The sequence below is a fragment of the Necator americanus genome, chromosome III, assembly GCF_031761385.1.
Source record: "Necator americanus strain Aroian chromosome III, whole genome shotgun sequence".
In the NCBI taxonomy this organism is placed as follows: domain Eukaryota; kingdom Metazoa; phylum Nematoda; class Chromadorea; order Rhabditida; family Ancylostomatidae; genus Necator; species Necator americanus.
In genome coordinates, this window is record NC_087373.1 from 19,039,195 (window position 1) to 19,051,627 (window position 12,433).

General features: G+C 42.0%; 1 protein-coding gene across 1 annotated transcript; it reads left to right on the forward strand.

Annotated features, from left to right (window-relative positions):
- Positions 1-2,686: 2,686 nt before the first annotated feature.
- On the forward strand, positions 2,687-12,407 carry RB195_010076 (uncharacterized protein; the record flags this gene model as incomplete). Its single annotated transcript, XM_064190914.1, has 11 exons — positions 2,687-2,824; positions 5,444-5,496; positions 5,563-5,681; positions 7,216-7,301; positions 8,275-8,370; positions 8,727-8,834; positions 11,516-11,667; positions 11,732-11,852; positions 11,920-12,033; positions 12,095-12,213; positions 12,311-12,407. 11 exons carry the CDS (start codon positions 2,687-2,689, stop codon positions 12,405-12,407), a joined length of 1,203 nt encoding a protein of 400 aa, XP_064048497.1.
- Between the last annotated feature and the right edge of the window lie 26 nt (positions 12,408-12,433).

A 12,433-nucleotide genomic window follows, 5' to 3' on the forward strand; every position in this document is an offset into this window, starting at 1 on the left:
AGACAAAACTGGTACCAATTTATCGACAACGAAGAGGTTGATTGGCTAAGTGCGGTTTCGAAGCACTGACTGTGCAGTCGCTGCCAAATCATTTACGAGGTGCGCTACACCAGCCCCGAGGTACAAAAACGACAGAGGTGGAGGTGGACATAAGGTTTCCATAAGGTTGAAGGTTAGTGTCCGACGTCCTCTGCGCAATTGGAACATTCACGAACGAGTATGGCTAGTGGTGTGGCAATGCAAAGAAGGGTTGCAGGAGTTATCTAGACTGACGATGCGAAGTTATGTGATGACTTCCCGTATGCCCAACACGTGCACTTTTGCATCGAAAGCAATTGCTACATGTCATCTCACAGATATTGATCAATAACGACAGATTTTCCTGTGTAAGGCTCTTTTTGAACCTTCCTCGATAAACCAAATTTTTAATTTTATTTTACTCAAAATTGCATGCAGTTTGAGAGGCAACAGATCCTTCATTATTGCTAGTAAGCCAGAAAATGGGATCACTTATGACACAAGAGAAACGCTTTTCTCAGTGCGACAACACCAGCTTTAGAGTGAGAATTGTTCTAAATATTCGTATTCGTATTCAAATATCATCTGAGTTCGATAAGCTCAGTATTTTCGAGGCCGGAAATCGGAATCGAGTAGAAACGTCTTCATTTCAGATAAGATTGAATCAATAAGTAAAGAGAAACAAAATAAAAATAAGCTGCAAAATCAGGCAGAGCAATTAGCGATGGTGAGTACTCTAAAGAAACTTACTTTCACTACTACCTAAATAGCTGACTCTACTTTCCTACCGCTAGTCATACGCTGCATCACCGGCTAGGATGTAACCCACAAGGTACTAAATTGTTTTGGAGAATCAGACACATTCACGGGAACTTTGTTTTGTGATCTTGGAACCGTACCAGGAGCAAGAGAAAAATTCTCATTTTTTCCACCCGTGAAATATGAGAGGAGGATGTATCTAACAGCTTCAAATTACGTGAATGAAAATTTCCGTTAAAAACGGGACTGTCCGTGTTGGAGAAGTAACGGGAGAAAGGACTACTGTTATCCCGTAATTCAATTTTTTTTTTGTAGACTGATTCATTTCAGGGCATAGGGACCTCCTGTATTTCCGATATCTTTCCGATTTCCCATAAGAAAAAGAGTTCATATGATAAGATTTCTAGAATTTTTGTGGGTAATATCTAGACAAAACTCGCTCTCGTCCTCTTATTAGAATACCAGACGAAATGGTATGTACTTCTAACTACATTGTTTTTCTTTCACTTATTCGGTAATTTCAACAACTCGCCCCATTTTTTTTCCACATATTTCCTTATAACTGTGTAATCCTTCGCGTCTTTATGACCAGAAGGGCATCTAAGACGGCCATCTGCATCTTCATGAACGACTGGAGCTTGACCTCGTCGAGGTATGGGCGCATATGTATCCTCCGACATATCCACTGGACACGTAATGTCCCGGAGGCATTAGCGAAAAGTTCGCCGGGACCCTCTCTATCGTTCCCGATGAGCCCAAGGAGACTATATTATCGGACCGACCAAGAGTCTATGCACCAACGTGTCAAAGCTACATAGACAATTACCGAACTCCTCTCCGGAAAAGTTGACGGGCCAAACATTCTTAGTTACTAAGGCAGTCATGACACTCCCCCGTTTCAACTCTTCGATTTCCAGAGGTATAGCACGCGTACGCAACAGCACCGCATAACCAACCGATTAGGCGACGTGCATGCAACGAGCTGTGCAAGTGAAGATCCAGCGCTTTGTACGTGCGGGACACATTGTGCCCAACGGCATCCGCAGTTTCATCCTCAATCCTATTCGAAAATAGGTTGCATATAGGTTGCAAAAGATCTCGTAATTGTCTCTTTTTTTGCACCCGAGTTGTCTCCAACTCCAATTCTTTGCATTCAAAATTTCGAAGTTGACTTTCTAATTTCGAGGTGCGGCGCCGAGGACAGGTCAACTGCACAAATTCAAATGACAACTTTTACCGCTCCAAATGTCAGAATACAGACGCTTCTTCAACATTTGTCAATCTTGATTTGTTCGCGCAGCAAACAACTTTTACATTTCAGTCTGAGCCTTCATTATCCTAACGGCGAGGGTGACATCGTTACCAAAGTTAGTATGCACTCGGGCGACTGAAATATTTCATAGTTATTGGCGCACTCTTGCTGATTCTGCTTGCATCCCAATTGTTATTCTGTTGTCGCTATGATGTCCATTCCGCCGAAAGGATCAGGACATTTGGTAACATTGTTTGTTTCGTTGTTTCTTGATGGAGGGAAGGTGTGTAGCTATTCTCCTCTCAGTGAGAAAAAGATCTCTCTGGGACAATGACAGTTACAAAAATCTGTTGGATTTTAGTTTATTTGCAAAAATCTGTCAGATTTTCGAAAGTCCTAAGAACTACGTCTTCCCCTTCATTTCCATCGTACTCCCTTGTAGCATAGGTAATCCTGTTTATTTCCTCTGAGCACCTTGTCACCATTTACTATTTCGTCCTTATACTTTCTCCTGTCTCCTCTCATAAACGAATACATTTTCAGATATGTACTTCCACATCGTGATAGTGAAGAAACTTGATTAGTCGACATTTTTGACGTCTTCGTCAGCTTCTGCTTTCTGTATATTTTTAATTTTGTTCTGTTCAGAAGAAGTAAATGCTATTACGTGTAGCAGTCAGCCATGTTCTATGTTCGACAGCGGAAACATCATCGAGTCTGCTCCTTGCACATAAACCTTCAATAAACTTTCTTCAATTCCGCGGACGACGTCGGACACTAACTCCTGCACCTTGGGTAAGAAATTCGAAAACGTCCCTAAATTCTGTTGTTTCTGTATCGGGAGTAGCGCAGTCGCTAACAGGTTCCATTGCGACTGGACAATCGATCGATGGTTCAAACCGCCCTGTTGCTAAGCGGGATTTCATACTCCGGGGTCTTGGTGCCGGACTTGTCTGGAAGGATAAAAAGGCTGATTTGACACATCGGCTAGTTCCTGCAAGTCATTGTATGGTTGCACGCACGTCCATGAACTTCGAACGGTTTTGCATTAAAACCGAACGCGTAGGCACATCCCAATGAGGGCTGATCAACACGATGAACTTTACCCTTTTTGCACCCCCAACCGCACTCTTATTTCTAGATTTCTCTCTCTTCGTTTTTTTCTCTTAGTAGCTTTAGCCTACGGGTCGCAGATCCTCTAAGACTAATGCTAAGGTTTTAGTGCGCCTAGTTATTAACTCTCAGAAATAGGAGTGCGCTAGACTGCCTCCACACCCAACTACACTTTACCCTGATACCGAAATCTCCTTTGAAGCAAAATTGATGCGTCCTTCTGTTACTGGGAGTTTGACATTGTCATTTTTGCTCTTTCCGTTTACCGTTGGTACTTCTGCAAGTCCATTTTTGATCCTTTGCGGAAGCTTTATCAACTGTGCTCATTTCCCCCATTTTTTTGCCGTTGATAGTAGTTGTCCTTCACCACTCTACTTTTAGTTGCAGAATTTCCGCAGATAAAACCGTAGGCGCGATAGGGAGGAGCCGGACACTCCTCATAGTGAAGGGGGCTCAGCTCATTGAGTGCACCTTGAAGAGTGAGGATCCCTTTGCCAATCGTCCAAAAGTGAAGGGGGTCCTTTCGCCAACCGTACAAAAGTAAAAGGGGTCGAAGCGCCGGATCCGACTATCGCATGTATGGATAAAACAGTAGGAATTCGAACTCTTTGTGGTTTGAGGAATCTGACATTTCTATCGATGGTTCATCGATTCGAATTCGATGGATTCGATTGATGATTTCGTTTGATTCTTTGAACTGTTAGGTTAGGAGAAAAGTGTTATAACACACCCTGGCGGAAACATGTGGCGGCGATTTCCAGCAACTCGAAATTGATCCTCACAGAGAAATTGAACTCTAAATTAAATGCGTAGGAAGTTTCGACAGGAGCAGAAAATAGTTAATAGACTAATGTGTTGAAAGCACCACTTCATTTCTTGAACAGTGGTATACAGATCTAAACATCTCAGCTAGTGTTAAGTTCGTTGTAGGCAGATAGTGTTAGTTTCTCATGCTATAGTTGAGTCAAAACGACATGAAGCACGGACAGTTGCGCAAGCGGCATGGTGGAATGTAGCGGTCGGAATCATGTAAAGCTGCCCGCGGAGTTCACAGCTGCAATCGTGCGCTTAATAACCACCAAACAGCCAGCGGAGCGGGCGGCGCCGCCTGCGCCGCTGTGAACTCTGCGGGCAGTTCTAGAGGTCCTCGCTACCGCCACCCATCTCTGCATTTCGCTATGGTCCCCACCTCGACTTCTACCGCAGTCTCCACCGCACCGCTTTGAGCGCAGCCGCTTGCGCAACTGTCCGTGCTTCACGTCGTTTTGACCCGACTATATGATACCTGCTCTTACTTTTGCTTAGCAAGATTTGCTCTTAATGGCGTTAGTGCAGTACCGCTATGTATTGATTTTGTACGAATAATAGCTTAGCAAACTCGAGAGAATTCAATAGCGCAAGCGATGATTTTCCAGCTTTATGCTCTAGGCGCGTGGATCTTCTAGAGCTGTATTCAGAAATTCTTTTACAGCATAGACTAGAGTCGGGAGTGGTCTCCTTTTCGCGTATTCCTGTCTTATCACTAGGTGGAGTTATAACAGGTGATATGTGATATTCATACTCCGCAATTCTAATCTCTCAATTGATATCGTTCTGCTGCTTAGTTCTTCGACTGATATGTAAAATTTCGTTGCAGCTATACGCGACCAGTTTAGTTCTTTGCTGAACAAAGAAGCACAAGCATGGAAAGCAACGCATCCACTCATGTGTGCATAGTTGCCGTAGTGTTCAACTGCGTGTTTCGACAGAGCGCACGCTCCTTCACCAATTGATACCCTTTATCCACCTCTATATGCCCACGTGTAGTAGTGTCAAAACGACATGAAACACGTACGCATTTGCGATGCATTTGCGTACGCCGCTTCCCTCGAGGCGTCTCGGTGGAGCGTAGCGGCTAGGAGTGTGGTGAAGCCTTTGCCGGTCACCCACATTGACGGTCCGAACTGCCGCCTCCACCGCGCCGTTCCTAGCGCGTACGCAAATGCACTGCAACTACACTCGTGATTCGTGCCGTTTTGACCCGACCATTGTATGTCGGTATACCCTTTCACTGGTCTCTTACATATGGCTAAGAATACTCCCTGCATGAACGTTCAACTCTCCAGAATTCGCAAAAATTACACTGTGGCCTTGCATTTTAACTCATCTTACACTGTACCTTTGAATGCTATCCTTGTACCATCGGTTTTGTTCGTTTTAACTATAATCTTATAGTCGGGTCATCTGCTTTACGTCTTTGTTCCATTTATTTTGGTGCAGAATTTGTTTTTCATCCTCGTCGGTTATAGGAAAGCTTTTCAGCTACCACCGGTTACTGAGTCAAGTCATGAAGACTTTCTAGATGATAGAAACCGGTGAGTACATTCGCGGCAATCATTTCGTGCCAACTGTTATTGTTTCATTCTGTTTTGGTATTTAAGAGCACTACTTCGTGAAGTTGTTGCTGCTGAGAAGAACTTTGCTATCAATTCAACAGCTGCAAGTTCACTGCAATGTGAAGCTAAGATAACTGAGATAGAACCGCCCATTAGAAGAGTTGGTGAGTAGATCATCTCAACTTTCCTCTGGTAATTCTCCAATTCGTTGCGCAAGTGCACACTCCACTCATGCTGCACTGCAAACTTATGCTATGAGCAGATGTATGACACCGTTAGGTCAACACGTATGTGCATTCGTATGCGCGGGTGGTGGCGTTGAGGGATTTGTTTTCTGCGAACTTTACCTAGTAAGGAGTGAGGAGGTTCTGTGCATGTTAACACCCGCTATGAATTTAATGTAGAAGTTTTAACTACAAGTTGTCATCAGAAAGTTACTCATATCCAACCATTCTATGCGACATATGAACGATTTGAGATATGGCCACCTATTTTGTTGTATGGTGTAGTGATCAAATAGTAATTGCCTTTATAACATTATTCATTTAAAACTGCCAATGTTGAACACACCAAATTGTTGAGTCAAATGCTAGCGATGAGTTTCTCTTGGAAACAACTTCTCTCATTCTTGCTCTCAGGACTCTCATTTTGCACAGTCTGCTAGTAAGCATCTGTTTATATTTAAACAGCTCGCTTTTCGTAGTACTACTTGTTCCTTTTTATCCATTTTGTGTCGACGCTGACATATAAGCCCTCCTTTTGTATTATGTAATCGTTTTGGATTTCATTTTGTTTTGTCTATTTTTAAGTCTAGAGGATGTATTTCCATGTGTAAAACGCCTACCCGTAGACGTATTAATTGTAGCAATGAAGCCACTACGCAGATAGGAAATAACACTATGAAGTATTGTGATCATATGACAGTTGGGAAATACGCTTTGTCGGTAAAGTGAACTTGAGTATGTAGGAAGGAAGGTTCACGGGACCTCTGCAGCTACGGTCTAACATGTTTGTCTGTCCTTCATACAGAATTTTTGCAGAGATACCTCGTATTGGATGATTTGCGGCCTCAAATTCGATTCGTTGAGATTTCAGCTACATGAACCTTATCCAGACGGTGTGGAGGGCGTAGCGGTTTGCCGAGAAGGCTGCAGCTGTTCTAATCTACCTCTACGATTAGAAGGCTTCCGGTAGCGCAAACGCGAATGCTCCGATTTCTTAAGCTAATCAAGGGGTCAAGGTGTCGTATGTATGAGCTGCTTTTTCAATCGTCAGCTCGCCGCTGTACCTTGTTTGATTGTCAAGACTTTTCATTTTGTGATTTTAAAATTGAAACCAAAGCCTTTCGTTTATAAATTATATCTCAGTTGTTTTTTCTCTTACTTTCTGCTCGGGATATCAGAATCGTATAAAATACTCATTCAGTTGCTATATGTTCTATGTATCTGTTCCTCTTTGAAACGGAGAAGTTCGCTATGGGCTGAGCCTTCTTAATGTTCATGAGGTTCTAGCATTTGGGCAGGAATAGGGTTCCTTGCAGCCATTTGTAATTTCCCGGGAGTTGTTTCCATTAGAGGAATTTCCTATTCTTTTGACGTTTAGCACTTTCTGCTTTTTCCTATATACATATTTCTTTTTCATAGAAATGAGGATATTGGGAAATGAGAAAGAAATGGGCTATTTTAAATTCGGTTTCAGGGTTACTAGCGCGAAAGATAGGAATGTTGCCACAATGGACAACTGATGGTGATCGAATCTTATGCACACTTCTGGAAGTTTGTGAGGTACGCTGCCCTTTTTTCAAACTCACAGAAATAGTGGAGGCTGGAATATAGAGCTCGGGATATACTAACACCTGGAAAAAGCCTCCACAATGATTGTTGGAACATCTCGGTGCTAATAAAAATAGTTACATAGAAGTTGCGAAGTAGGTCCGTAATCCGTTGAAAGCCGCGCCTCCTATTTACGGGTGAATCGCGTCTCGAAGGAGAAGTGAGGCCATGTGCAATACCAACGTACCACGATCTTATTGTATGCTTTGCGTACGTTAGCATTTTTATGCCTTTTTTTCTTAACATTTTTTGAGTGATAGGAAAATTGACTGCGATATTTTCAAGACTACCAAACATTGTTGGAAGATATTTACAGTATATGATTTCCTCCGTCAAATACAAAATGAACAATCACACAAGAGCTGGAAAACGCTTTGGCATGGAAGCGTGTTCGGTCGTCAGTAGTTTAGGTCTTGTGGATTGATATTTCAGTTTTACAAAAAAAAAAAAAACAATATGGCGGAGAAAATTAAGTGGACTCAGTTTTGATTACAATGTTTCGTCCTGGCATATTTTTCTGCTGACCAGGCAAAGGCTTCCATCGTTCATTTTTTTTTCTGTCTCATTACCATTTTTAAAGCCATTTTCTAATATGTTAATCTGAGACTCAACTGAAAGTGCATTAGGACTGGCGGCTCCCGATATTTCCATCATCTAGAGCTTTATCTTCTTCAACCTCGACAAACAATAGCGGTGGCAGAACCCAATATCAAACAAAGTACAAGTTGAAGCAGCAGTGAGGCGATGAAAATGGCAGGGAGTAACGAATAATGTGGTACAGGGATAATGATGTTGATTAGAAAAATTAGCTTGACAGGAGGTAACTTCGGCAAGTTACTTAATAAAATAGTGTTTATACTATTCGCTGGAAAAGATTCCTAAAAAAAGAGTTATCTTTTTTTTGTCCCTGTAAATGTTATTTTAGAATCATGTCGTAAGTACCGTTTCTCCTGTTGATTGGTATCGTAGAAGTATCGTAGGAAAACGGAAATCTTTCAATAGAGAAGGACCATTGTGGAAGGTTCGATTTTGCACAGTCGCCATGAAACTTTTTGTGTCGATTAGATACATTACAGGCTTGGAAGAGGCAGGTACTGATTTGCCTCGGCCAACCGATGATCGGTAGAGCGATGACGATTATCTTAACCAAAAACGATTTTCCTACGGCTGCGACTATGTGAGAAGTAATTTTGATCACGCACGAAAAATTGAAGGAAGAACTATCAAAAAATATAGATAAATAAAAAAGCACTACAAAGAGATTGTCAGCGCCATCTCTCTATCGATTATCAAGGAAATATCTTTCGCTGACACAATGCATTCGGTGTTGACCGGACACTTCGTACTGTAAATTGTTCTTCCAATCAGTAGTTTCAGGTTACTGTTGGAGCGGTTAATGTTGACTCAAACAGCTTCACTCGAGCTTACCGTGGTCAATTTTCGCGTGCTTGCGTTCCTGTAAAGAAGCATCTTGGATCTTTCTTGGTATGTTTATGCCAAAAGAAACCAAATACCGAGTTTGAGTGTGTTACTCAGTCGTGTATAGGAGAGCACAAAAACAGGCTCAAAAAATAATTAGTCCTGCACTCAGCAGAATCATGTCATTCATCACATAATTGGAAAGCTGCTTTTGCAAGAAATGAGAAAGGTAACCTGATTCATTTTATTCGCTAGATCATTCACATCTAAAGCTGGAAATCCGCAGATCCCTTTGTCAACAAAAACGACTGACTTTGATTTGTTAACTCAATCATCGGGGAATATTTATATGTGGATGCTCTAACGACTAAAATTGACTGTTCCCCTCTGCAAAGGCATCGCTCCAAATATGTTGAGAAAGATGTAGTTGTGGCTGTTCCAGCAAGATAAATACATTCTAAAAATGGCTGGGAGATTGTTTGTGGATGCAAAATTAAGCACTACGGATTAAAATGGATTACTCCGTACAAACAGCTAGAACAAAAAGGAGAAACGTGTTAAAACAAAGGTAGTCACTTTTGGCAGATGAATACGTGAGTGCAGTATAAAATGGCCTGAAAAGTTATGTCGATTCGAAAAAAAAAGAACAGTTTTTAAGATATAGTACCCTCTAGGGAAACGATCTCTTGCTGAACATGCTGTCAGTCGAGAACAAGTAATAACTAGAACAGTTTCTTTGGTGACGCATGAGACTACTCGCACTCCGACCGTTCTCGCTTGCGTGTCCATAAACCATGCTCCCCATTAGAGATGAACTTACCAGAAATACTATGGTGAGGAAGAAATTCATACTTACAGAACGATTAGCTATAATCTATCTATTTCTCTTGCACAAAAGCAAGGTATTAAGGAAGTTCGAGAGTTGATTAGTTCTAAACAAATAAGGTTATCCACAAGTGATAAAGGTGGGGAGTTTGTGGTCATTCCACACCAGCTGGATATTGCTATAACAGAAAGACACTTGCAAGATACCTCACTATATCGTTAATCCTCCGTTAGTGAGTTCATGGAGAAATATCGTTTTTTAAACGAACAATATGTTAGCGTAGCAAAATCCGCTGAGTTTTCTCCTTCTTTAATTGCTCGCCTTAAGATTGACTCGCCGAGCTGTCCAGTGCTCTATCTCCTTATCGAGACGCACAAACTCCAGTCCAGTAGCGATCTGGTTTCCACTGACCCTACTACATTCAAAGTAAGAGCTATAATTAGTAGTGTAGGAGGTCCTACGGATAGGATAGGGTGGTTCCTAAACACAATATTTGCGCAAGTGTTGAGCCGTATACCTGCCCATTTGACAAATACCAGTATGTTCCTAGACCACCTACGCGCAGCACACCTGACAAGAGACTGTGTCATGGAGTCTTTTGACGTCGAAGCCCTGTATACGAATGTATCTGACTCTGTGATACAGGCTATGTTCGAACTGCTGAAAAAAATCTGGATAAGATGCAAAGAATGAGCGGCTTCATAATCCTCGTAGAGCCACAAGATTTCCACTGATTCAGTGGTGCGCATACGTCATAGACATAGATAGACGCATAAATGATTAACAATCTTCTGTAACATCTCTTAGCAATGTTTGTGTCTTGGTGTTGCTTTTCGTGACCCCTCACCGGTACCAAAGAAAACGACAGGACTCAGAATGACCTCTGCATTGACACGGCGGTGCTTCTTTTCAACCTGGCGATGATGGATGCTGCAGTATTGCAAGAGTGTTTTTAACACGCCTGCACTGTCTCTAACACGAAAGCAGAAGCAAGTAGAGTTGCTTCTCTTTCGTGTTAGAGGCGCATCTTCCTTTTTGGTTCGCACAGACTAGCTCACGAATCGTCATGATGAACACGATGTAGGGGAGTTGAAATCACTCAGCTTGCGTTGCACAGCTGGACCAGAACAACTTACAAGGCGTTTTTGTTCGAAGTGGGACCTTCGTTGACTCCGGACTGAGATAAGTCTCTTGCGCAAGCGCATACACAACTGAATCAAGCATCATGCCGTTTCTGCTTGTTGTAAGTCACGTCTGGCGCGAATTGCAAATAGAGTTGCTTCTGCTTCATCGTTTGCTGCTTCGGCATGAATTTCGCTTGCATACTCCCAGTCCAGATTCTCGTTCAAAATTTAATGTGTCGATCCAACGTTTACTCTCATCTTTTTCGCAAGTAGTCGCACTGTGATATGACCATCCTGCATGACCAAAGTCTGGAATTGTTCGATCAGATTGTTATTTCACTTGATAAAAACTAAGTAATGGTGGATGTTTTGCTCTTCTCTGATGTGAGTCCATCTTTGAACCCTTCCTGCCGTGGACGTGCTCATTCCTGTAGTTTGGATAACTTATAGATTGCGTTTACCCGATAGGTTCTTGGTCTCGCTCCCGAGTAGGGCTGTACATGAGGACTCAAGTCGCGTAGCATGCTCATGAGCGACATTCCCAGAATGCTAATACGGTGTAAGAGGTGCCATTCAGAAGATGATTACGAAGTATGTGCAAGTGGAATAAATATGCATCACCTCAATACATAACATTATCTTCTCCTAGCAAAGGTAGAGGGCATAAGCTTCCAGGAGAAGAAAGAGGTGTACTGTTTTGACGAGATTTCTGTTTACATCGAAAGAGTTGACACAACATGTTATTTTGTTTTCTTGTCGTTGATTTCAAAACCATTGAACGTTTTTATAACGCGCAGGTTTCTGAAGAAGTGCTCCCTACCGTCGGAACAAGTTTAGATGTACGACACTTCACTGTTGGGCAGTACGTCACAGCCTCAGGAAAGTCAATCGACTGGGGATTTCAAGGTGGTATGCATCGATGGGGAATGAGAGGCCAACCAGCTCTGAAGTGCAGATCTTTTGTCTTTTTTTTATATTTTACTCTTTTTGATCTGAATAGTTCGCGGTTCCAGCACAACTAAATCACATCGTCGCATTGGATCTATAGGATCAACTGGTGATGCTCGAGTATGGCCGGGTAAACGAATGCCCGGGCATATGGGCTATGAGTGGGTAACTGTGAGCGGGCTAGAGGCGAGTTACATTTCCAGTGGCAGTACTTTGTTTATGCTTACCATCCTCCTCTGCAGTCAATTTCTAGGTTGTTCGTATGAACATTGACAGGCAGGTTATTTACGTTAAGGGAAGTGTTCCTGGAGATATTGGAAATATATTGCTGTTGAAAGATTGTTTACAACCAGAGAAAAAGCTTAAGGTATCACCATTATCTATCATATCTCTTTCCTTTTTCTTCTGAAAAACTGAAAACTTCACAGATGGGTCCTGTCCCAACATGGCTGCCTTCTTTAGACGCAGGTATGGAAAATTGCGAGGGTGAAGGTATTGAAGAGAAATTGTTACGAGATAGAGAAATATTTTCTTCGAAGCTGTTCAAGTTAGTTGTTAATAATTTCACATGATCAGTTTGAATTCATTTGCTGCAACTTTCGAAAAATAATGCCGCTCTCACAAGATGTAACCTTGATATTTAGTTTTTCATCACCAACGATAATGTTTTCCGACGATGATGCTAGGAAAGCTCTTGGAAGAGACAAGACTAAGGCTAAGATTGCAAAGGTCAAAAAATAATCTTTGTAGCTTTATTGTTCTTTTAT